We start from the raw sequence: 22,530 nt of genomic DNA, 5'->3' as shown, positions 1-22,530 counted from the left end.
GTCTCAAGACAGATCGAAAGGCGGTGCTCTTTATCAACAGTCTTAAGAAGATGGCTATCCTTGAACATGTCCTGGGAAGCTCCAGTGACAAACAGTCATCGTTAACAAATCGAATAGTCTTAGATAGATAGCTTAGGATATATGTTTCCTTTTCTTTTCTACTTGGTACTGGAGTCCCTAGACATTCTGGTGTCACAATTTTGATGCTCTTTCAATTGCAAAAGATGATAGATTCATAATCACATTGATTTATGTTATTATTATTATTATTATTATTATTATGGCTGTAAAAGGTAGAGGACTTTGATATAATTGAGAGAAATCTTGTTTCTGCTTCTGTCCCTACTTGGAGAGTGAAATTTAACAATAACAGATTCTCATGAGTAGTCCTAATTATGACCAATCCCAGTTCGTTATTTTGCAAAGCCCAAAGTATTCCCCCCTGATAACCAAAATTAAGGTCTCCGAACCTTCAATAGTTAGTGACTCAAATATTCCAACCTCCTTTATTAATTAATTCACAATCAAATCAGTGAAATGTCTCAACAATTACAATATGCAGCTGCAGATACTTCAAAAAAGTCGAGAGACAACACAAAATTTTATAACATAAAAACACGTACCCTGTTACATGGATGTCTATTACATAGGCTACAAACAAGCCCATAATAAAGCTATGATCTAACAAACAACGCCATCCACAATAGACAGATGACCGTCAACCCTAGAAAAATAAATTTACTTCCAGGGCCAACAGCTTTCAGCAGAATCTGGCAAAGTTCTGTACGTGGTATGGCAACTCTATGAAGCCACATCCAAAAATTCTCATCTTTATCTTCCTCTAATAAAAGCAACCCCCACCTATCAAAGTAAATCAAAAAGAGGTGGCTGTTCGGATGTTGGTCTAGCATGAGTAGCCCTTGAGGCAGAATTTGCTCCCCTTCCTCGGCCTCTTCCTCTACCCACAGCTGTTGAGGGTGGTGGTGCAAGTTTTGGGGCAGTCTGCTCATTCTTGCTAGAACCAAAAATAGACCCAAGATCTGCTAATTTCTGATTATTGTACGAAGAACCCATCGAAGCTGAAATCCCCTGGTTCTGTTTCAAGAATCCAATAGAGTTCTGGACACCCCCACTGTTCAAAATACTTGTATTCGAAGTTGAACTCCCATGATTAGGTCTTAGTAGCTCCCCAGAGTTTTGGTTGCTGAAGGCCCAACTGTTGCTGTTATCTGTTTGGTAGTTCATGTTGCTTGGGGTAATTGTGATGGAACTGGATCCATAATTGTTTGTGGCTGGTCGCATGGTACCATTGTTGACAGTCCCAGAATCATTTAAGGAGGCACTAGACCTCAGAGGCCAGTTTGCAAAAGGATCTAAATCATCAAAATTTGATGGCAATGATGTTCCAACATTTAATTGTTTTTCGCCATGGCCTGACTCTGCAGTTATTCCTGAAGATGCACGAGGAGGCCACTCGATCTCAACCACAGCGCAAGATACAGATGTTTGCTGGCTAGATGCAGTAGATATCATGGAGGACTGTGATTGTCTGGGTGCTGATAGAATTGATTTATCACCCAAAATAGAGTGAGAGGATAAATTGTTTTTTGGAGGCTGGTGGGCAGTGGCACTGGCATTGGCAGCTCCTCTGGTAGTAGTAGGGCCCCAGTCTTCATCCCATGCTGGGCTGCTCTTTGCTGAAGCCGAAGTACCACTTGCTTTGCTCAAGGCTTCAGACCGAAGCCCATTGGCAGTAGTAGCATATTTTACCTCTGGGATTCCAGAATCAGTTAAAGTAACCCCCCGGTTTTCTTCTATCTTTCTGAGTTGCAACAAAATTAGGAATCACAACATGTTCATAAGAAAGTAGTAACATAATAATAGTACTACTGACTATTATCTATCAGTGAGTGAGAGAAAAAAATTTTCATTTCTTGCAACGAAATCAGACAGGTCTAAAGAGAAATAAGTTCCGAGGGAATTAAGCAAGAACAACAATTACAACTACACCTGAGAACGTCTTTGACAAAGAACATATATTTGGCAAACTGCTGAACATTCAATTGTTGGGCAGTGAGAAGAGGTGTGAGGAGAGGGAGGACATGCTCTGCAGCGAATTCAACTCCATACTAAACAAGATGAAAGGAAAAGGCAAATAATGAACTTTAAGTCACCAGGAGTTTCAAACATCTATCTATCTATACACATACATACATTATATCAAAATCATCCCTGGAAAGGATCCATTTGCTGCCACAAGGCAGCCATGAACAGTTTCTACATTATATTAATTAACTTTTTAATTTATTTTAAGTAATATGAATGTAATTATTCATGAACTTAGTCATTCATTTTTAGGCAAAAAAAAAAAAAGGAACTTAAATATTCATGAATCTATGGTATCCATCAACTCAATTAATTGTGGATAGATGTACTTAGCATTTAGTGTCATTTAAGTTTAATATTTTGACTCTATATTCATATCTATTGATATAGTATAAATACCAAGGAATCTAATCCAAATTGTTCATGTCAATATATGCTCTTTTGGAGTACTCATTTCAACTCTTCAGGCATAAATAGCAATTATGATTGTACTTTCTATATATTTAAAAGCTCTATTTCAGTTTGATCTTTTTTTATGCTTCAATACTTTGTAAATGTATAAGAATCATTTGAAATTAAGTTTTTATTTTCAGTTTATGCATCAAGAAGTCGAATTGAATGAATTTGTTGACAATAGGTACTATTTTGTATTCATTTCTTACAAGTTTTTATTAAAAGTTATAAGTTACTCTTTTGGGAAAATATGCATTATTTGTTCATACTGATAAAAAGTTTTTGTACATTTTCATCAAATATCTACTCTAAAATAACCTTTACCAAGTAAAAGAACCCTAAGTGAATCATAGGCAACAATCTAGTACCAATGAAAAACAACTTAGGCAACAAAAAATAGAGTGCATCATTACCTGCTTGAGAATTGAGTTTGAAACCCCTAGGGTACACATAAGAGTGGGAGCAGAACGGTCAACAGCTGTACAACGTTGAATGGTTTGCAAGACATCCAGTACAGCATGTTTATCAAGAGTGTGAACAAATTCTCCTAAGCATAGCAAAGCATTGACTCTGACCTGCCCAAAGAAACCAAGAGGTTCAGAAAAATGTAATTGAAATTAATAGAAATAGAATAGCTATGTTCTTTTAAAAGGCACTTTAAAACTGCTTAAAAATTTTCAAAAAATACAAACTTTGAGAAACAGATGTGTCTGCTGCTTCACTCAATTCTGACGAGCATTTTGAATAATATTGAATGACAAGAATGAAGAAATTAGAATTTAGATGTCTTCCTAAATACAACAATGAAGACACATTTCACTGAGAACATTCTTCCTTTTCCATTACACTCAAATTTTATGGATGACCTAAATTCATATTCCTCTTAGAGGCACAGATGTCTTTTCAGGAAACTAGCAGTGGTAATGCAGAAGGAAACACTAAGTTAACCTAAAGCAGCACTAACTAATGTATTTGACGCAGGCCAAATTATCACAGATGGCATTTTTGTAACATGAGATATGACATAGAAGTTTTTAGTCATATTGTTACATCTAACAAATCATAACCATATATGTTAATATTAAGCTAATTACAAAAAAAAAAAATGCAAACATACCGCAGCAACTGTTGTTTTGAGAGCTAAGCCATGAACGCGAGGTAGAATGGTTTGTTTCACAAGCTGAACAGCATAAAAAATAATTTGAAATATAAAGTTAGTACCTTAACATAAGGAATATCATCAGGAATATAATAAAGAAAAAAAAAAAGAAAAGAAAAAGAACTAAAAAATATAGATGAAACATAAAATGTGTTTGATAATCCATATTTCACATTATACATATTAATATTTTATTATATTAAAATAAGAAATTCAAAAGACTGCAATGCACTCAGAAGACCTTAAAGATACTTGAACAAAATCCACTATGAGGCCATAATAGCTTGTCTCACAAGCAGTAAAGCATAAAAATAATCCTAAATGACCTGTTGTTACTTGTTTAGTACCTTCATTATAATGAAATATCAACAAGAATATAATAGCCAAAAAGAAGAACTCAAAACATATAAGATAAGATGATGCTTCCCTTTTCAAAGAGTGTTTTGAAGTAAAATCCACTAATAAGGTGTTCAAGGTACTGAATATAATTTATGATAGGTTGAACATCCATTACTATGACGATAAAATGGAAATGAAACTCCTGCTCTGGAGAAAATTTATTTGCCCATTAGATCAGGGTCCTTGCTTTTAAATAAAGAGAACCATCAAAAGTAAACTTAGAGATCCAGCATTGTAAAAGTTGAATAACAAAAGTAAACTAAAAAGTGCTGGATATTCTAGGAATTCTGTTTATTATTAAAACTTCATTTAGTGACACAAACCATCATATTAAATTAGTCAAGAAGATAAAGAAAACATGGAAGAATAGATAGCTTCTAAGAAACAAACACACCCTAGAACAATGAGATAGATAGAGCAAGTTGGTCAAGCGTTGAGTAATTAATAAAAACTCAGGTACGATTATTCAAGAAAAAAGCCTAACAAGGGCAAAATTGTAGGTTTTCGTCTCTTCACCCATTATACTTAGACAACTTGACATTTGATTAATTTCAAATCCATAGAAAATGCAGCTAAGGAAAAAAGGTGTGATGAATAACTTCTTTTAAAAACTAAAGAAAAGATGAAAACTAAGTGTAAAATTCATACATTCCTCTTAGAATCTATAGTCTAGGGATAATTTACATCATCTAACAGTAAAAGGTACAACGGATTTTTATCCCTTTTTTCTAATACCCAATAGCCAATAACAAACATAAATAATTTCCCGGTCAAAAGGAATCCAGTAACATCTGTGATTATCTTCTAACAGATGCACAATGCACTTATGATCAGTCTTGTTGCATACAACAAATATAGAGAAGGTAAACTTCTCAAATGACAATCCATTAAAAAAAAAAAATTGAGAATCACCTGCACATCAAGTTGCTTGGCAAGGAATACAGATTTTCTCAAAACTTCCTCTTGTATGCGAGGATCATTGTCATCATAAGCTCGAACAAGCATGGGCAATACATGGGATACTATGTGCTCCAAATTTGTCTACAGTTATTGGAATAACTATAATTAAATGATTGAGTATGATTCATGATGAAAACAAGCATCTGAAGAAAATGGTAAACATGACAGTGCCATTTCATAGAGGAGCCTTATCAGCAATTACTATAGAGGGGAAGTGTAAGACATAAGCCCAATAAAATTGAATGGCACATCTGAAAACAATTATGATATCAAGCTTCTTCATTTTCATGATTTTCTCCATGTTACCACAGATTTCAGCAACCCGCTAGTTAATAGCAGTCAAAAGATGACTAACAATAGAATTCTAAGTACACATATTATATGCACTGATAGGTTCATTAGCTAAAGACCATAGTTATGATAGATGTGTAAATGCATCATTCTGTAACGCATCAGAAAAATTTTTAGCAATGATATTTTCAGGAGGAATGCCTCATAACTGTATTAAGTATTTAAGTTAAAGTCTAAATTTGGTCCTTTTACTATCTCACTTTTGTTGTTTTAGTCCCTCTACTAAAATTTTAATGAATTTATTCTATGTACTTTAATTAAAAGTATATTTAAAAACAATTGATAACAATTTTGAGATTTTGTCTTTAATTTGAATGACATGGAATTTAAGTAATTACCTGAAATGTTGAGCTAGATTAATTTTGGGTTACGCGATATATATTAGTCATTAACAAAAAAGCCACACAGTCAAATTTAAATGAAGAAAGTTTGACATTGTTATCAATTGTCCTTAAATTGACTTTCTATAAAGTAAAGGGATTAAATTCATTAAAATCAAAGTACAAGAACCAAAACCACATAATTGAGATATTAGAGGGACCAAATTCAGATTTTTACCAATTATTTATTAGTACTTAAAACATTAGTCACAACAATACTTTGTAACCTTATTCACACAAACAAAATTAGACCATTTTATCCTCAGATTTAAAGAACAAAAGAATTGGAAATATTGACCCTTGAGAACATTCTTTCAGTGAGCATGCTACTTTAGTTACCTTGTTGATAATAAGCTCTGCGTGCTTAACCAACAACAACAAGGTCTCTCCTGCAGCAGTGCTCAGGACAGGCATAAGAGCTGGCACCGTAACTAACTCAAAATCATTTTTATCCTGCAATACATTTCAAGCCATCAGTTCATTGCTCAAACAAGATAGAAAGTATGATTATTCTAGATATGAATATAATGGATATTCAGTATTAAAGGATTTATCACTTTATTCACATTTTGTTAACAGAGAACAAGAGATGAATTAAGAGACAACAATTTCCTCCACATTACCCAATGATAAAGCTCAAACAAACTTCAAATAGGAGAAGGTAAAGTGCATGACTGCAATCCAATCAAATGCACAACAAATTTTGGAGAGAAACTATAAACATGGTTTAACATTCTAGATTGGAGTTGTATTATATTTGGCATTCAATAGATAGAATGTTGAATTTATTGACGTTGCAAGCAGCTCAATGTATAATCCAAATGTCTGTAGAAGTCAGTATGATAATTTTCAGCAACATTAAAAGAAATTACCCATTTATCATCTCATTTAGAATCTAGTTAAAGCACTTAGCAAGTCATCCCCATTTTATTAAACAGAAAGTGTGTGTGTGCATTTGTGTGTTTGTGAGAGAAAGAGATATGGTTTCCACATCGCTTGCACTTGTTAGGCTTTTGCTACGTGTTAATTTTATTTTCATGAGAATAAACTAGTCCCAGAGACCTTCCTTTACTCATAACCAGGGACATGGTCCTAAATAGAGCAAAGTGTGCTTTTTCGTATTACTTCATAGATCATGCTTCAAAACCTTAATATGCTTATTTTAATGTAAATAACAACTCTCATTATAAATTTTCATAACATATATTTAAGCATTTATGCATTTACATCATACATGCTATTTCATAGTTTTAATTCATTGTTATTGTCATGATTAGACAATTCAGAAATCATTAAAGTATCTTATTTAGTAATGAAATTTTGTTTCTTATGAAAATATTTAGTAGATGGCATAAAGAATTTAAGGAAAATAAAAAGTTGTTGACCAAGAAACAGTAGGACAGAGAGAAACTCATACTACACATTATATCTCATAAAACTAATTGTGGTCAGTTTAGGTAAAAGTCCCAGACACAGAGCTTGATTAAAAAGGAAAAGGTTAATTTACGTTTTAGAAAGAAAATATCTAGCATGTTGAAAATATAAAAAAAATTCCTTTTTTAATAACTAATCTAGAAAGGTTAGCATGAAGATACTTCAAAGGCCAACATAGACTCCCAGCAATTTTCACAAATAATAAAAAATGCGTTCTGTTGGTACTCCGAAACCTGATAAAGAGCAAATCAAGCACCTGTGACTGTGCAATTGTGAGAACCATAGGGAGAATCATTGGCTGCATAACCAAATTCCTTAGTTCTGCACAAAGAGGCGGAAGTACCTGCATTTAGAAAATCATATTCACTTGACTTGCTTTTGTCTGCCAAATGCAATAGATAATATAAATGAACCACTAATACTACTCTTAGAGCTCAGTGAAGCCTAAATGGCAACAAAAAAAAAAAAAAGGTAGACAGATGACACTTGAAAATCTTGAAGAATATCTAATGGACCACCCCATGAGAGGGAAAGAGGCTGGGAGGAGGGAAGGAGAATGCACATATGAAAATCACTGTAAGAAATCAGAAACAAGTCTGCTTTCCAATATTTCTTCACTTAGTTTCCCAAATATCCTTAAAGGCAGACTCATGTTTAACAACTAAAATGGTAATTAAAATTGAAATTTGTATTATACACTAAGCAAATTTAGGAATGCAGTACTTAAGAGAGGAAAAAAAAGATCTCAAACCTTATATCGCAGCACACGGGAGTCAAAATCTTTCCACATATCAGATAAAGCTTTTAAAAACTCAGACTTCTGCATGTTATCTCTTTCCTGTAAGGAAACAAAATTGTCACCCAGGAATTTAGCATTTTCATAGCACTTATTTCTAGCAAGTTATTTATAGATGACTGCATTTAATGAGGAAGTTTTATACAAGCAAAAATTCAAATGCATACAAGCATGTGGTCGAGGAAGCGAAGAGCACGCAACCTAGTATCATCCCTGAAAAATGGAGAACCTGCAAATACAATACATAAAATTCACAATCAATAAATTAATCCAAATTGCAGAGTTTATTTGCCAGTTCAGTAATAACTACGTGGAACTGACAGGATACTTCATGGCATTTGCTTTAATTTAACTACACATCATCCAAGTTAATCATCTCTGATATGAGAGTAAAAAATAGATACGAGAAAGGAGAGCACAAGACCATCTAAGATGAGAGAAACTTTTATACCATGCAGTGATTAAGTAGCTGATGGTAATGGCCCAAGCCTTTCATTAACACCACAAACATCATGCATCCAACTCAAAACAGAACCACTTTCGTTTGAGAGGAAGTTCATATTTACAATAAACAGCGATTTTAACTCATGCTTAATTGCTATTCCCGGCAACTCTGTGATCACTGAACACAGTACAAGTCATAGTAGAGAGATGATTGCACCCCAAACCATTCTCTTAAAATTACTCTAAGAGAACTTGCATTTGGGAAACAAATTCTGCTATTTGAAAATCTTTTCCTTTTTTCTTCTGAGGACATATAAAATAAATGACAAGGTCTATGAGGCTCCCATTATTACCAGTAAAATCCAGTGCTGATGGCCGGATAGATTCATTTGCAGAGAGCATCTTCTGTAAGTCATGGATTAATTCTGGTGGGATAGAGGAGAAGGCTTCATTGGATAAGTATGTCAATGTATTCATATACTGCAGGAAAGAAACACAACAATCAACCACTAGTACTTTAAAACAGATTAAAAGAGTCTAAAGCAGTGAAGCAGAAACATGTTAATATGCTAACTTTATTATTATTATACAAAAAAAATTAAAAAGCCAAATAGAAAAAAAGAAAGCGCAACATAAGTCTAGTTTGCTGCAAAGGGATATAAATTCAACATGTGATGTAGGGGACAAAAATAAAAACAACCTATTGCTTCTCCCTTCCTTGCAGAAATGAAGGCTATACTTTATGGGTTAGAGCTGGCAATGAAACATGGATTTATGACTATGTTTTGAAAGTGATTCAATGCTGGCCATCAAGGAAATTTTTAAACAGAGATCAACATTTTGGGAATGGGGTGGTATTATTTCCGACATTTTGGATTTATCTTTGGAATGTAATAGTTGTCAGTTCTCTCATGTTAAGATAAGTGCTAATCTCTTTGCTCATAATTTAGCTAAAGTTACATGTGATGCAGAGGAACAGAGATTATCGTAGAGGCCTCTCCCTACCAATTTTTTAATCCTGATTTAAGTTTATCTTAATGAATTTCTTTTTCTATAAAAAAGGTAACAGGCATCCAAAAATGAGAGAAAAACCCCTTGCCAGAAAATAAACCTGATAGGAAAGTGGTTTTTCTTGTTAAGAGAAAACAAAAACAGGACCAATTTTATAGGCAATGGCAAAAGGATAAATTTTTAAATAGGTACGTACCATCTTGACATTGTTGTGGCAGTTGAACAAAGGCTTCCGAGCAATTAAATGGTAGGCAAGACATCCAAAACTGAAAATGTCAGAAGAACATCCAGCTGAAGATGCTTCACTACGAATCAATTCAGGTGCAGTGTAATTCAATGATGGCTGAAGAGGTATGACAGAATCTTCAATATCATATTCCTGCACAGACCAAATCAAATCAGAATATAATAGCTAAATATGGATCATTATTGCAAGCATGGTAAATCCATCAATCATGATGAATGGCTCGATAAAAAATCATAAGGAGCATACTCATATTTGCTAATAGAAAACGCCATGTAGCCAACAAGTCAAAAAAGAATAATACACAGAAGATAGCAAAGCCTAAAACGTAGAAGAAAATTACTTAGAATAGAAGCATTGACACCAAAGCCAATAACGTGGCTAAAGAATGGAGTTGAAATGGAATTCCAAAATACAAAAACAGTAATAAATAAGCTAATTCATGTATGACCATATTCTACATCTATGACATATATTAGAACACAAAAACACATGACATGGATATCCACATCGCTTAGGCTAACCTAATGAAAGAATTAACTAAATTATCAATAGTGAACTAGACTATGTTACTTATACTCCAAGGTGAGTGTAAGACATGTGCATGACAATTAGACCTCCATGCCCATATCTGTCATATATGTGTCAAACATGGACACTTCATGGAAAATGAAGAGTCAATGCAACATAGCTAGAGGAAATGGATTTTACTTAATATTGGTTTCCTTGTTTCATGTTTTGATTTCAGTTTGGTCAAGTACAAGGAATTGAATTAATATGAAAAGCATTATCATTTTTTCTTTGGTTACTAGAAAGAGTATTGTGGCATGAACCTAGCATTTCTTCCCAAACTCCACCCACCCTTAATGGAAAATGAAGAGTCAAAGCAACATAACTAGAGGAAATGGGTTTTACTTCATATTGGTTTCCTTGTTTCATGTTTTGATTTCAGTTTGGTCAAGTACAAGGAATTGAATTAATATGAAAAGCATTATCATTTTTTATTTGGTTACAAGAAAGAGTATTGTGGCACGAACCTAGCATTTCTTCCCAAACTCCGCCCACCCTTCAACCCTTAAAATATCAGAACTTTCACTTACAGAATAATGGAAGGCCTGCACATTAGCCAAATCACTAGAGACCTGATCTGTCGAGATAGCAAAACCAAACCCACCAAGCTTCCAAGCTCCACTTGATGTAATCAAGACATTCTGCAAAGTACAAAATCAGTCATTAGACACACAAATTCAGCAGTTATGTTCCCTATCCACAATAACCTATCCTGCAGTCTCAAAAGGCACATAATACTCTCTATTCAACAATCAAGAAATTATGAAAAGAAGAAAACAAAAAAATAAAAAAGAATTGTTGGCCTAAACCTACTGAAAATTAAAAAGGAAGAATATTTTGAAAAATCAAAAGGAATAAGAGGATAAAAAAACAAAAATATAAAAAGGAAGTGTTGACCTAAACCTACTAAAACTTGAAAATGAAGAAAAATCTGAAAAATCAAAAGGAATATGAGGATAAAACACTCCATAGAAGATAGCTCATAAAATGTCACTATTTCTTATAAGAGCATATCAAAATAACAATGTGAAAAAGAGAAACAAAGATTTTGAAGCATTATCAGTGATCATATTAGTAGAAATTAGGAAAATAAAAAAAAAAGTAAAGAAGTAACCTCAGGTGATATAGCCAGATGAATAAGGCGTGCATTGTTATGAAGAAAATCCAAGGATTCTGCAATCTGAAGCAAACCATGCTTCACCTCCAACAAACTCATTTCCTGCAAAGCAAAAACACTTTTAAGTTTGCTATAGTTATAAAGAATATGAAGGAGAAGACATAACATGTTGGTGCATAATTCAAACGCTCAGCATTCCTAATGAAATCCTTAAAAACAACTTTTTCATCTTATATAAAGATGTGTCAAATATAGACACAGGCAAATCCAATGTTCAAAAGAAAGAAAGAAATGGGTTCACTTTCCACCTAGCAGTAACTCCATGTTGTTGCAATGTGTTCATGTAGAGGGGACATGGAGGAAAGGATAGTGAAAGGGAGTAAAAACTTTTACCCTTATCCTATTTGGGAATTTTTCTGAAAAGGGATAGGATATTGCTGGACAGTGAAACTAACCCTTTCAAAAGGTCACTTTAAATTCCCCATTATCAAAAAGATTTGAACGTATTCCAATTCAAGATTTCTGCTTTTGATTCCCTTTAAACCATTAAAAATATATTTAATAACAATCTCAAAACAGGTTATCGTAGTTGCAGCCCATAAACTTACAACTTTAACCTTCTATTCTGTCCACTCTGAAAAAAGTTAAAAAGAATATTCTTTTTACTAATCAACTCCACTCTAGTAATCTTTCCACCCATTCACTCTACTCTCTTCCACCTCCAAACTTTCCAACATACTGTTTGATTCATTAAGGCTCAGACCAAGTGGAAATCAAATATCTGCGTATATCCAATGCAGGCCAAAGTCCAATTAAGAATGGTGAAAGCCCAAGCTGAAATTTATACTATGTTTCTGTGCTTTTTCCTCCTTCCCCTCAATTTAGGAAAAAGATTAATGTAGCTAATACGATATTAAAATTGAAGCAACAATAAAATAACTTGCCATTTAAGGCTTAGATTACGCACTAAGTTTTAGACCTATCTATACCTTTGTTGAATCATCATAGACACAATAACTTTGCAAGAGAACATTTCCAGCTTAATTACAAAAGGCATTGTCCCTCTAGGTGTATTTGTGAACAAATCACTAAATTTAAATTTTACATAAGTTGTACCGAGTAAGCAACTAAGCATTGATGCAGGAAGCTTGGGTAACAAGATTTATCTAGGTAACAACTGCTAACAATTTTAGCTTAGCTTTTTGTTCTTAATTTTCTCAAAAGTACATTTCAGATTTTAAAGTTTTTATCTAACAAATTGATTATTCCTTTTCTTCCCTTTTGCCTTTACAAAAAAACTTATAATACTTAATAGTGCATCAATAACTAGTTTAAATAAATGTTTTTCTCTTTTCAAGTGAGGGGCTATAATTAGGTTTTCTCTGTTTTTTTTTTTTTTTGAAAGAACACGGGGCAACAATTTATGGGCTGTGCAACAACAAAGAAGTCATGATCCAAGAAAAAAAATCTTATTGGTAGTTACCCAAATCATTGATTCGATACTTCATTAAATGGTTTATAGCAGCCACAAGTATTAGCGATTTTCTGTTTTGCTAAAAACAGAACCTGATTATAGAATCTTAATACTATGATTTGACCATTTTCTTAAAAGTTGGCTATGATTTCTAAAAGTTAAAGATTTAATCTCTAATCCAATCTATATTAGTAAAGCTTCCCTATCTCTATTTTCAAATTGCAGATTACTCGAGACCTATGATGACATAGAATACTAAGAGGTTGTTGGATAACTTCAATACATGTTTTTTCAAAATTTCCTTTCAGTAAGTACAGCAAACACATATCTGAGGGTAGTTTCCCCTTCTCCTTTGAAATCCCTCCACAATAAACTTTTCCTATCCTTCAGACCCTCTAAACATTGCAAATATTTTCTAACCAATTCCCCCCCCTCTCAACTTTCAATTAAACCCTACCATCTACCAGGCAGAAAATTTCAGCAACCTCTTTCCTCACTGCCCGACACTTTTTGCCTCTAAATACAAAATTGAACTGTGTTTCACCAGCAAGTAAACCCACCTTCAGCACTTGCAACAGACCATATTTGTCACTCCTAGTCCAAAATGCCTATCACTTAATTTTAGCAACTATTCTTTTTAAAACTCCGATACTTCCACAACTACAAGAACAACGACAACACACTAAGCCTTATATCCCATACTCTGGGGTCGGCTGTATGAAAAACCAAATAAAAGAATCAAGTTAGGTTTAATTTGAATCTTCTTGCGCCACTCGTTTCTATCAATAACCACCTTTTCATCTAATTCCTTAACCATCATATCGTTTTTTATTACTTGCATCCATATCTTTCATAGTCTACCTCTAGATGTTTTGATCTCTCCTAGATCTAGAGACTCAATTCTCCTAACTAATGCGCAGCTAGGCCTACGTTTCACATGTCCAAAACATTACAAACGGCCCTCTCTCATCTTCTCTTCAATTCGGACTGCTCCTAATTTTTCTCGAATCTGCTTCATTTCTGATTTTGTCTCTTCTAGTCTTACCACACATCAAGTTAAGCATGCTCATTTCCACTACGTTCATTTTCTTCTCATGTTGTTTCTTGACAGTCCAACACTCAGTTCCATACAGTAATGCAGGCCTTATAGTTGTTTTATACAACTTCACTTTTAACTTTAAAGGCATATTGCGATCACAACTCCGTTGATATAAAACAAAAGAAAGCACATTGCTAAGTTATCCATGAATCCAAATTGATATTGGTAATATTGACTAACTTCGAAATACTTATTTAGTAAATTATGTAAAAAATTACAAATCGCCATTTACAGTATCACCTAGTAGTACACAAATTAGTTTATGGAGAAAGATTCACAGATTTGGATAAACTATAACCATTTAAGAACAAACAATGGAGTAATTCAAAAATTGAAACTGAACCAAGTTGAAATTTAATCATGAAAAAGACAGTAGAGCACGTACCATCCCTACGAGGCCCTTAGGAACCTTGGCAACATTCTCAACATTCCCAAGCGCATTAGCCACCGACGCAAACAATGGCTCGGTAACCATCGCCATCGCGTTCTTATTTTCATCTAATGCCTGGACCACGTGGACCACTCCTGGATGCCTCAGCCTCACCAGCCTGGCCGCATCCGATCGTATCAAATCGAAGAAAGAATCCTCCGCCACCTTGGAAAGGCCCGCACGCGCCCGTGCCTCCGAGAGCACTTTCTTGTCCAGAACCCAAACGCAAACCGTGGGATACTGCTGGGGACGCGTTCCGTCACGCGCCTTGGCCGAGTACAACTTCCAGGCAAGCCCTGGTCCTGCGGAGCCGATCTGGTCAAGGAGCTCATAGTCCTGAAGAGCTTTGGGTCCAGTAACCTCCTGAACGGTAGTTTGGACGGTTTTCTCGATGACCGCAGCGGTTTTGGCGAGGGCTTGAGTTAGGGTTTTCATGTTGATTGACATTTTTTTTTTTTTTGCTTTTAGAGGAAGAAATAAAAATAAATGAAAATATTAATACATGTATTGAAAAATGAATTGAATTTCGGAAGACGACGGAGGAAGGACGGAGGTGAAAGAAAGAAAGATCTCTTTGGATCAAAAACTATGCTTCTTGCTTTCCAGTTTCTGTCTCTCTGTCTCTCTCTCAACTCTCTCTCTTTCGTCTGTCTATTTAATTGGCTGTTGGTTAGTCATTTTTTTTGTTCGTTGATTGATTTATTAGCTTAGGAATAATACCAGAAGACACGGTCTAATTTTAATCAATAAAAAATAAACCATTTCTAAAAAAAAAAAAAAAAAAAACCATCTCAAACCATTTAATTATATCATTGAATCTCGAAAATAAATAAATGAATACAATCTAGTTGTAAAAATTTTTAAAATAACATTTTTTTAAATATGTGTAATTCAATTCATACAAAAAAAATTAAATAAACATTTTTTTATAAATTATATTATTCAACTAAAATTTTAAATATTTTTAAACAGATGTAGTTTTCTTTTTATAAATTAAATATTTGTTAAAGCTTGTTTCAACTGCAATCTAAACATTTTTTAGACAGATGTCGTTTTATTAGTTGTGTTTTAATTAAACAAGTACATTTGAGTTGATGTTAGTTTTGTGCAAAAGGGCTTGAATTTTAACTAAACTGATTCATACGATCTGATAAATAAAAAAATAATTCACATAATTTGACCTAACAATATTGTAGAGATAAAAATATTAAGTAAAATAAAAACAGCAGCTGCTATAAGAACAAATTTAGCTAGTGCATTAGTGCACTGCTAAAAAACGGATTACAATTTAACCAAAACTCTTTAAGGACCCATTAAAAGTTGGGAGAAGACGAGATGTAAGTTGCATTTTGGGACCCTACTCTTTTCCCTGAAAAATTCCATTTTATGAGTCTCAATTGAATCCACCAATGGAGTTCAAGTGTGTAATTCGACCTTGATTGGTCGACTCTGTCGTTCAGCCAGCAACGCCGTCTACAGAAAGGCAGAGCCCACAGAGTTGCTCAGAGTAACCACAATTACTTCAGTTTTTCATTTTCTTTTTCTATTCTTTAATCAAAAAATTATAACACTGATTTTCTACATCATCACCGTCTGAACAAAATTAAAAAGGAAAAAGAGGCCTTCTTCCAACCAGTATTCTACAAAGACTTACAAGTCAACTAGCCTATCACTTGTTCCACTTTCTCTGATAGATGGGCTTACACAGGCACCCTCCTGCCCCGGTATCGGTCGAACAACTGCACCAAGAAGAAAGAGGACCAAAGTTAGTTCAATAATTTCCTTAAACAACCAAGTTCAAAGGAGTCATATCAACGGACCTGGAACTTATCAAGTCAGGCATTAGTGTACAAAGACTGATCATTGCCTTAAGGTGCCTGACATGAGCACCTAAATGTGCACCTGGCAATATTATGAACATATTCACAAGTTTTCTCATTTTCTTATGTTTTACCTCCCGCTACATCATGGATTTATATTAAATAAACATTTGCTTAAACTTGGGATGAAAATATCTCAATAAATGAACAAAACAATCCAATATTAGCTCTGGTTCTATAATTTCATCTTTCCAATTATTCCAGTCTCAGTCATATTGAACTATTAAACCATCCCCTTGCAGCAAGTTGAAGGAATGCTGCTTCAGTTGCTCACATATTGAATGCACAACAAAATGGCTTCAAATTTCACCTCTTGGAGCTAGTCATAAATATTAATGTGAACCTAGGTTTAGAGAATTTATTGGCCTTCTTTAATACTCTCAGATCACTAAAGATCACAATCGCTGGTCTTTCAAATTTTAGAACTGTTCTAGGATGCTTTTAAACTATTACACTAATTTAAATCAAGTAAACAACCAACCAAGAACTAGAAAAATAATAGATTAAAAGCATGCATGTCTGGCAGACAGTTTATGAGTTAAAAAGAAAATTTACTTGACTTCGAAACTAAACATACCGATCTGATGTATGGTTGCTGCAGCAGCCAACCAAGAATAGGTATCCTCTGAAGAAACACTGCCAGTGTCGGCCAAAAGCCACTGCAAAATAAAAAGGGAATGCTAATTAAGAAGCTCCAAAATTAACAAAAGCCAAGAATTTGTGTTAAATCAAGATAATGAAAAATTAATTTAGACCTAAAGAGCACAATGAATCCATATGCCTCCAATATCATGCCAAAGATAGGCCATCCAATGACAACAAAAAAGAAGCCAACACCAAAAGAAATTGTTCCCTGCATTCAGTAGCAACAGATCTTAAAGAAAATAAGAGATGCATACATAATGTGTGCGCGCGCGCGCCCGCGTGTGTGTGTGTGTGAGAGAGAGAGAGAGAGAATAAATCAAACCTTAAAATTTTGACGCTTCATGAAAAATTGCATGGTGGACCTCAGACCAATGGTTAAGGTCACTCCTGATATGAAAAGGATCTGATTAACAGGAAAAAAATAAGGCAGCATTAATCAAGCATGATTCAAAGTGGAAAACGAAAATAGTTGTGCAAAGAGGACAAAAAGATAATAAAAGTTAGCTTACATTTCCCATGGCAAGCAATCCCTTATCGAAAAAGAAGATTATTCCCAGAAATGAGAAAAATATGCCAAATCCCGTTAATCCCAGCCCAATTTCTGTTTTTCATAATTTCAGATATCAATACGTATGAAAGTTAACTGAATAAAAATGAACATAAAAGTTTCTAGTTTGGCTTTTTCCTCAAAACATTGATAACAAACAAAGTCACATTTCTCCAATTGCTAAGTCCATGTGAATCAAATATTAGAGTACCAAAGCACTACTACTTGCCTCCAAGCAATTTCAATCACAATAATCCATGTAACAAAACACATAATTTATTCAGCAAACAGGTTTAGTTTTAAACTAAAAAGATTAGGTTCTAGACAAAAATCAGAGTTAAATAAAAAGTCCATATTCCATATAGCTGGGGTCCTGGTAAAGTCTTACTTATCACCAAATCATCTCATATGTTATTTACATATAATAAGATCATTTAGCAATAGTACTATGAAAGTTCCATAACTCTAAACTTTTTAATTAGCATTTTCCATACAAAATCCACATGCATGAGTGTTTGTCACTTAGTGAGTCTTAAACAATATCATCGTAAGCACTTCCTTTAATAAAGTTAACAATTAGAACTGCATAGTATTGAACTACCTCATCTATTTGAACTTTAACGACTGAGAAGGTGGGAACATATCAATTAAAAATCCTTTTCTATATAAGTATACCGAATGTGATAAACAGTGATCCACTAGTAAAATTTTTTAGCGGTTTGGCTAGCATCAATTTCTTAGAATATATTTGCTTCTTAAAAAACCTCCTCTTGATAACTCCACATAACTTGCCGCAATACTTGTTTCATTCTCCACTTTTATCTGCTCTTAAGATACTGAGTTGGAAAATAAATAAATAAATGATTAAAAAAAAAATCTTTGTAAGGCAATATGTTCCATTGACTTTATCAAACATATTTAAAAGTCTGAAATAAATTAGCACCTCAAAGCATTCCCAAATTGCCTTAATGTAAAATAAAATGAACACTTGAAATAGCTTCCTAACTTAGAAGCAGTTCTAAAAATGAACTAACATGTATGATAACCAACAGAAATCGGAAGAGTGAATCAAAAGAACCAAGTCTAGAGATTTGTATTGCACTAAAATTTCTAGGGATTGCACATTGTATCATATTTCAATTACCAAATCAACAGAAGTCTCACAAAAATCACAGATTCATAGATGCGTTAATTGAATGAAAAGAAGCAAAGAAAGCACAAAAAAATGAACATAAAAGCTCACTCTTTCGGTCGTTCATTTCAAAGGAAACCATTTTGCTGATTATTCAGATGCCTGTAACCTTCAAAGAGCAAAACAAAGAAAAAATTGAATCATGTGAGAATCTACAAACGAGAAAACAGAATCTAATAATTAAATACAGATCTAAAAGAGTAGAGCCTCCATCAAAAGAAATAAATTAAATCAGAAAGTTTCGTTTTGTTTACCGAAAGAAAAAAAAAGTACTTTTGCTCGGTAACCAAACAGAGAAAGAAGAGAGAGACCTATGCGAGAGCAATGGAGAAATAGGAATTGAGAGAAGAGGGCCGGGAGATAGCGTAAAGAAGTTGAGATAAATAAATAATAGGGTAAACTCCACACATTCACCCCTGAGGTGTAATGGTTTCTCACTTATCACCCTTGAGCTTTTTTTCTTTTCATTTAACACCCTGAGATCTTATTCTGTTTTGTAACGGTGTTATTTAATAAATGTCACCCAAAAAAAAAAAAATCCTCTTCTTCAACTTAAATTTTCAGAGCTAATTAACAAAAGCATCAATCAAAACCAGCAATCAAAGTTGAAATTATAGAGATCAAAGTAAAAAAAAAGCACACAAATTCTTCAATTCTTCATCGATCATACAAACTGTCTTAAAACAATAAAAACTACCTTATAACTGAATCCTAAACAAGATCACCATAAAAAATTCTCCAAAAATTTCCAAACAGAAACACACACAGATTGATTCGGCAGCAAAAATCAAAGTGTTTAGGAGCGGTAGATCGATGGCAGCAGCAAAAAAAAAAAAAAAAAAAAGCCACCAGAAATCAGAAAATGGGTACCACAGCAACTGTGAACCTTCGTACGGCGCCGTATCTTAAATTTCGCAGATTTTTAGATTTTTTTTTTGCACAGAAAAATATTCAAAAAAACACGATTAAAGTTTTTAGGAGGATGAGAGGAAGAGAAAGAGGTATTTTTGGTGGTTACCGGTGTCAGATCTAAGATTTTAATATTTTAATATTTTTGCTTTCTTTGTAGGGAAAAAAGGGCTTTTTTTTCAAAAAATAAAACTCATTACAGTGTTTGGAAGGATGATAGGAAGAAAATATGTATCTTTTGCTCGTTACCGGTGACGAACGGCGGTCTAAGTGGTGGTAGACGATGGTCTGAGTTCAGAGAGAATGAAATATAGAGAAGAAAGAGAAAAAATTAAAAATCGGTCGCTTATTATGGTGAAATTTATGATTTAAAAAAATTTTAAAAGGAAAACATTTAAGAAAATTCGATTATTTGAAAATAAAATGATCATGAAATGTAGGCATTGAAGATGAGCCATACTATTCATCAACAACAATATAATTTTCATAATTAAAATTATTGAAAATAAAACCAATTCAATTATAATAAAAGAATTTTCAAATAAAAAATATAAATTTCTTTCGAGTTATTAAAGGTCTATATGTAGCCCAAGCTTTGATCAATCAAAATTGTTTAGCTTCTTCTTTTGGTCCCCATCATTTTATGGAATAGAAGTCTTTATTTTATCGACCAAGAAATTAATCTTTATATTGATGAGTGTTTTATATATATATATATATATATATATATATCATCTTTATTTATTTTCAAAACTCCTCTCATGTGACGGACAAAAAAAAAAAAAATTATTCTGAAAAAAGAGTTTGAAAGCATACCACTTGTCCGTTTGTTTTAATGGTGAAAAAAAAATGGTAGCATACCATTTAATATCATTATTCTACAATTAATTAATTATAATTTAAAATAATATAAAATTTATTAAAAAATTATAAGTGGTAAATCTGTACATAATTTTTTGATTAAATGTTCAATTCAAGATCTAAAATTTGAGTCAAATCTCAATTAAATAAATAAGTTTTTTGATCATATGCTCAATTCAAAATCTAATATTAAAGTTAAATCTCAATTAAAGATACAATATTCAATTTGATTAGAGTTAAGACAATAGGATTTCGAAATTGCAAACATAGGCATTGGCAGCTATTCGTTACTCCAGAAATTTCTTTAATTGGTTGCAAAATTGTTTTACTACTACCAAATTCTCCATTTCATTGACTGGAGGATTTGTAGGCTATTTTATAGGTGCCAAAGGGGTTATGCAAGGTGATCCATTCTCACCCAACCTTTTTGTGATGGTTATGGAAGTTCGATCTTGTTTGTTAAATGATTGCTGCTCTCAAGGTCTACTTGCTTATTATCCTGGTTGCAAAAAATTAAGATTAATCATCTATGTTTTAGGGATCATGATCTTATGATTTTCATGAAAGGATATTCACAAATTGTCCAGCAAATCTTCTCTATTTTTCATGATTTTTATACTCCATCTGAATTGCAACTGAAATCTGCCAAAACTGAACTTTTCCATGCTAACATTGCTATTGCTGAGCTTCAGGAAATCGAAGTAAATATTGGTTTTAGATAGGGAAATCTGTCAGTCTAATGTTTGGGAGTTCCTCTTTCTTTCAAGAAGAAGTGACAGAGAAAATCATTACTCTGAATTCATAGTTGGGTTATCCGGAGACTCTCATATGCTGGTAGGCTACAGTTATTACAATCAATGTTGTTCAGCCTTTAGAATTACTGGTGTAAGATGTTCCCTTTCCCTATGAAGGTTATCAAGAAGGTAAATCAGATTTGCTCTTTTTTTATGGAAAGCGGGGAAGGGAATGGTAGGGGAGCAAAGGTTAGCTGGGAAACAACTTGCTATCGTAAAAGGGAAGGAGGACTTGGCTTAAGAGATTTGTTAACCTGGAACAATGCATGCCTTCTAAAACATATTTGGTCACCTTTTGCACAAAGACGCTTTCTTAGGGTAGCATGGATAAAAGCCTATCGTTTGAGGAGAAGTTTTTGGCACCTTGCCGGCCTTCAAGACTACAGCTGGCATTGGAGGAAACTTCTTAAATCAAGGAGCATAGCCATTACACTCTTGAAACACAGGATTGGGGATGGGAAAAATACATGCTTGTGGTTTGGCAACTGGCTTAAAAATGGTCCGATTGTTAACTATGGTAGAGGTATTTCATCACAAGTTGCAATCCCTGATAATGCAAGTGTGGCTTTGTTCTCTCGAATAAAAATTGGACTCGATCACTGTCCACTTCTCTAAAATTGAGGAATGTACATCAGGCTCTTACTGATTTGCTTATTAAAAATACTTCTAATCTAAAGAAGAAAAAGAAATCAAGTCAAATAAAAGCATTTAAAAAATATATAAATAAAAAAAATCAAAATCTTAAAAGTCAATATTAAATCAAAGGTTCAATCAACTTTTGATAGATGGATTCAATAGATTTAAACTAAATTTAATTCAATTTAGATTAGTTTTTTTTTATTCAATAGCTTAAAGTTGTGGATTGGATTGTGTGAATTCCTGATCAAATTTGATTTAGCATACAAGTTCTCTTTAAAAAGAAATTGTATTGTTAGTGTTGAGCACCAACCTGAATGTATTTCTATAAGTACAGAAGGGAATGACAATTAGAGATAAAGGCATGAGGTATTCCTTGTGTTTTCTCTTCGATGAGCATATCAATAAAGATGAGATCGGCAATAAAATAAGAAGGAAAAAAAGAAATGAGTGGGATGAACTTGGTTTCATGGTGCCTGAATCTTCATATTTATAGGTAAGTTGAGGGAGACCATAAAGGAACGACTAATATAGGATTAAGCTGAGGTGGCACTCACAATATTACGTTGGCACAAATGATGAAGATGTCCCTTATTGTCTACTATAGGTTTTGAGAGGAAAAAATCATTATACCTTTTT

General features: G+C 33.4%; 3 protein-coding genes across 12 annotated transcripts; 1 reads left to right on the top strand and 2 right to left on the bottom strand.

Annotated features, from left to right (window-relative positions):
• Nucleotides 1-483: 483 nt before the first annotated feature.
• LOC111276710 (SCY1-like protein 2 B) lies at nucleotides 484-15,099 on the bottom strand. 4 transcript variants are annotated; one of them, XM_022862464.2, is made up of 14 exons: nucleotides 14,383-15,099; nucleotides 11,422-11,526; nucleotides 10,838-10,948; nucleotides 9,690-9,872; nucleotides 8,836-8,962; nucleotides 8,206-8,267; nucleotides 7,994-8,080; nucleotides 7,499-7,585; nucleotides 6,148-6,261; nucleotides 5,030-5,158; nucleotides 3,677-3,739; nucleotides 2,973-3,134; nucleotides 2,011-2,129; nucleotides 484-1,822 (listed from the first exon to the last, which is right to left on the bottom strand). In XM_022862464.2, exons 1-14 carry the CDS (start codon nucleotides 14,872-14,874, stop codon nucleotides 865-867), a joined length of 2,799 nt encoding a protein of 932 aa, XP_022718199.2. In that variant the 5' UTR covers nucleotides 14,875-15,099; the 3' UTR covers nucleotides 484-864. The 4 variants fall into 4 exon arrangements, with proteins under 4 accessions (XP_022718199.2, XP_022718201.2, XP_022718200.2 ...); XM_022862466.2 differs by lacking the exon at nucleotides 5,030-5,158; XM_022862465.2 differs by lacking the exon at nucleotides 7,499-7,585.
• An 835-nt stretch (nucleotides 15,100-15,934) lies between these two features.
• On the bottom strand, nucleotides 15,935-20,211 carry LOC111276709 (vesicle transport protein GOT1). Of its 7 annotated transcripts, none has more exons than XM_022862458.2 (7): nucleotides 18,946-20,211; nucleotides 18,743-18,800; nucleotides 17,462-17,553; nucleotides 17,275-17,355; nucleotides 17,063-17,160; nucleotides 16,885-16,966; nucleotides 15,935-16,166 (listed from the first exon to the last, which is right to left on the bottom strand). In XM_022862458.2, exons 2-7 carry the CDS (start codon nucleotides 18,771-18,773, stop codon nucleotides 16,128-16,130), a joined length of 423 nt encoding a protein of 140 aa, XP_022718193.1. In that variant the 5' UTR covers nucleotides 18,774-18,800; nucleotides 18,946-20,211; the 3' UTR covers nucleotides 15,935-16,127. The 7 variants fall into 7 exon arrangements, with proteins under 7 accessions (XP_022718193.1, XP_022718197.1, XP_089619605.1 ...); XM_022862462.2 differs by having other exon boundaries at nucleotides 19,850-19,948; XM_089763479.1 differs by having other exon boundaries at nucleotides 19,710-19,940.
• LOC149517991 (uncharacterized) lies at nucleotides 19,554-21,870 on the top strand. Its single transcript, XM_089764324.1, has 5 exons — nucleotides 19,554-19,591; nucleotides 19,761-19,851; nucleotides 20,732-20,963; nucleotides 21,029-21,162; nucleotides 21,373-21,870. Exons 1-5 carry the CDS (start codon nucleotides 19,554-19,556, stop codon nucleotides 21,868-21,870), a joined length of 993 nt encoding a protein of 330 aa, XP_089620450.1.
• Nucleotides 21,871-22,530: the final 660 nt, after the last annotated feature.

Source organism: Durio zibethinus, chromosome 7, assembly GCF_047325235.1.
Source record: "Durio zibethinus cultivar Kanyao isolate XHJ-2024 chromosome 7, ASM4732523v1, whole genome shotgun sequence".
NCBI lineage: Eukaryota > Viridiplantae > Streptophyta > Magnoliopsida > Malvales > Malvaceae > Durio > Durio zibethinus.
This window is presented reverse-complemented; position numbering and strand designations above follow the sequence as displayed.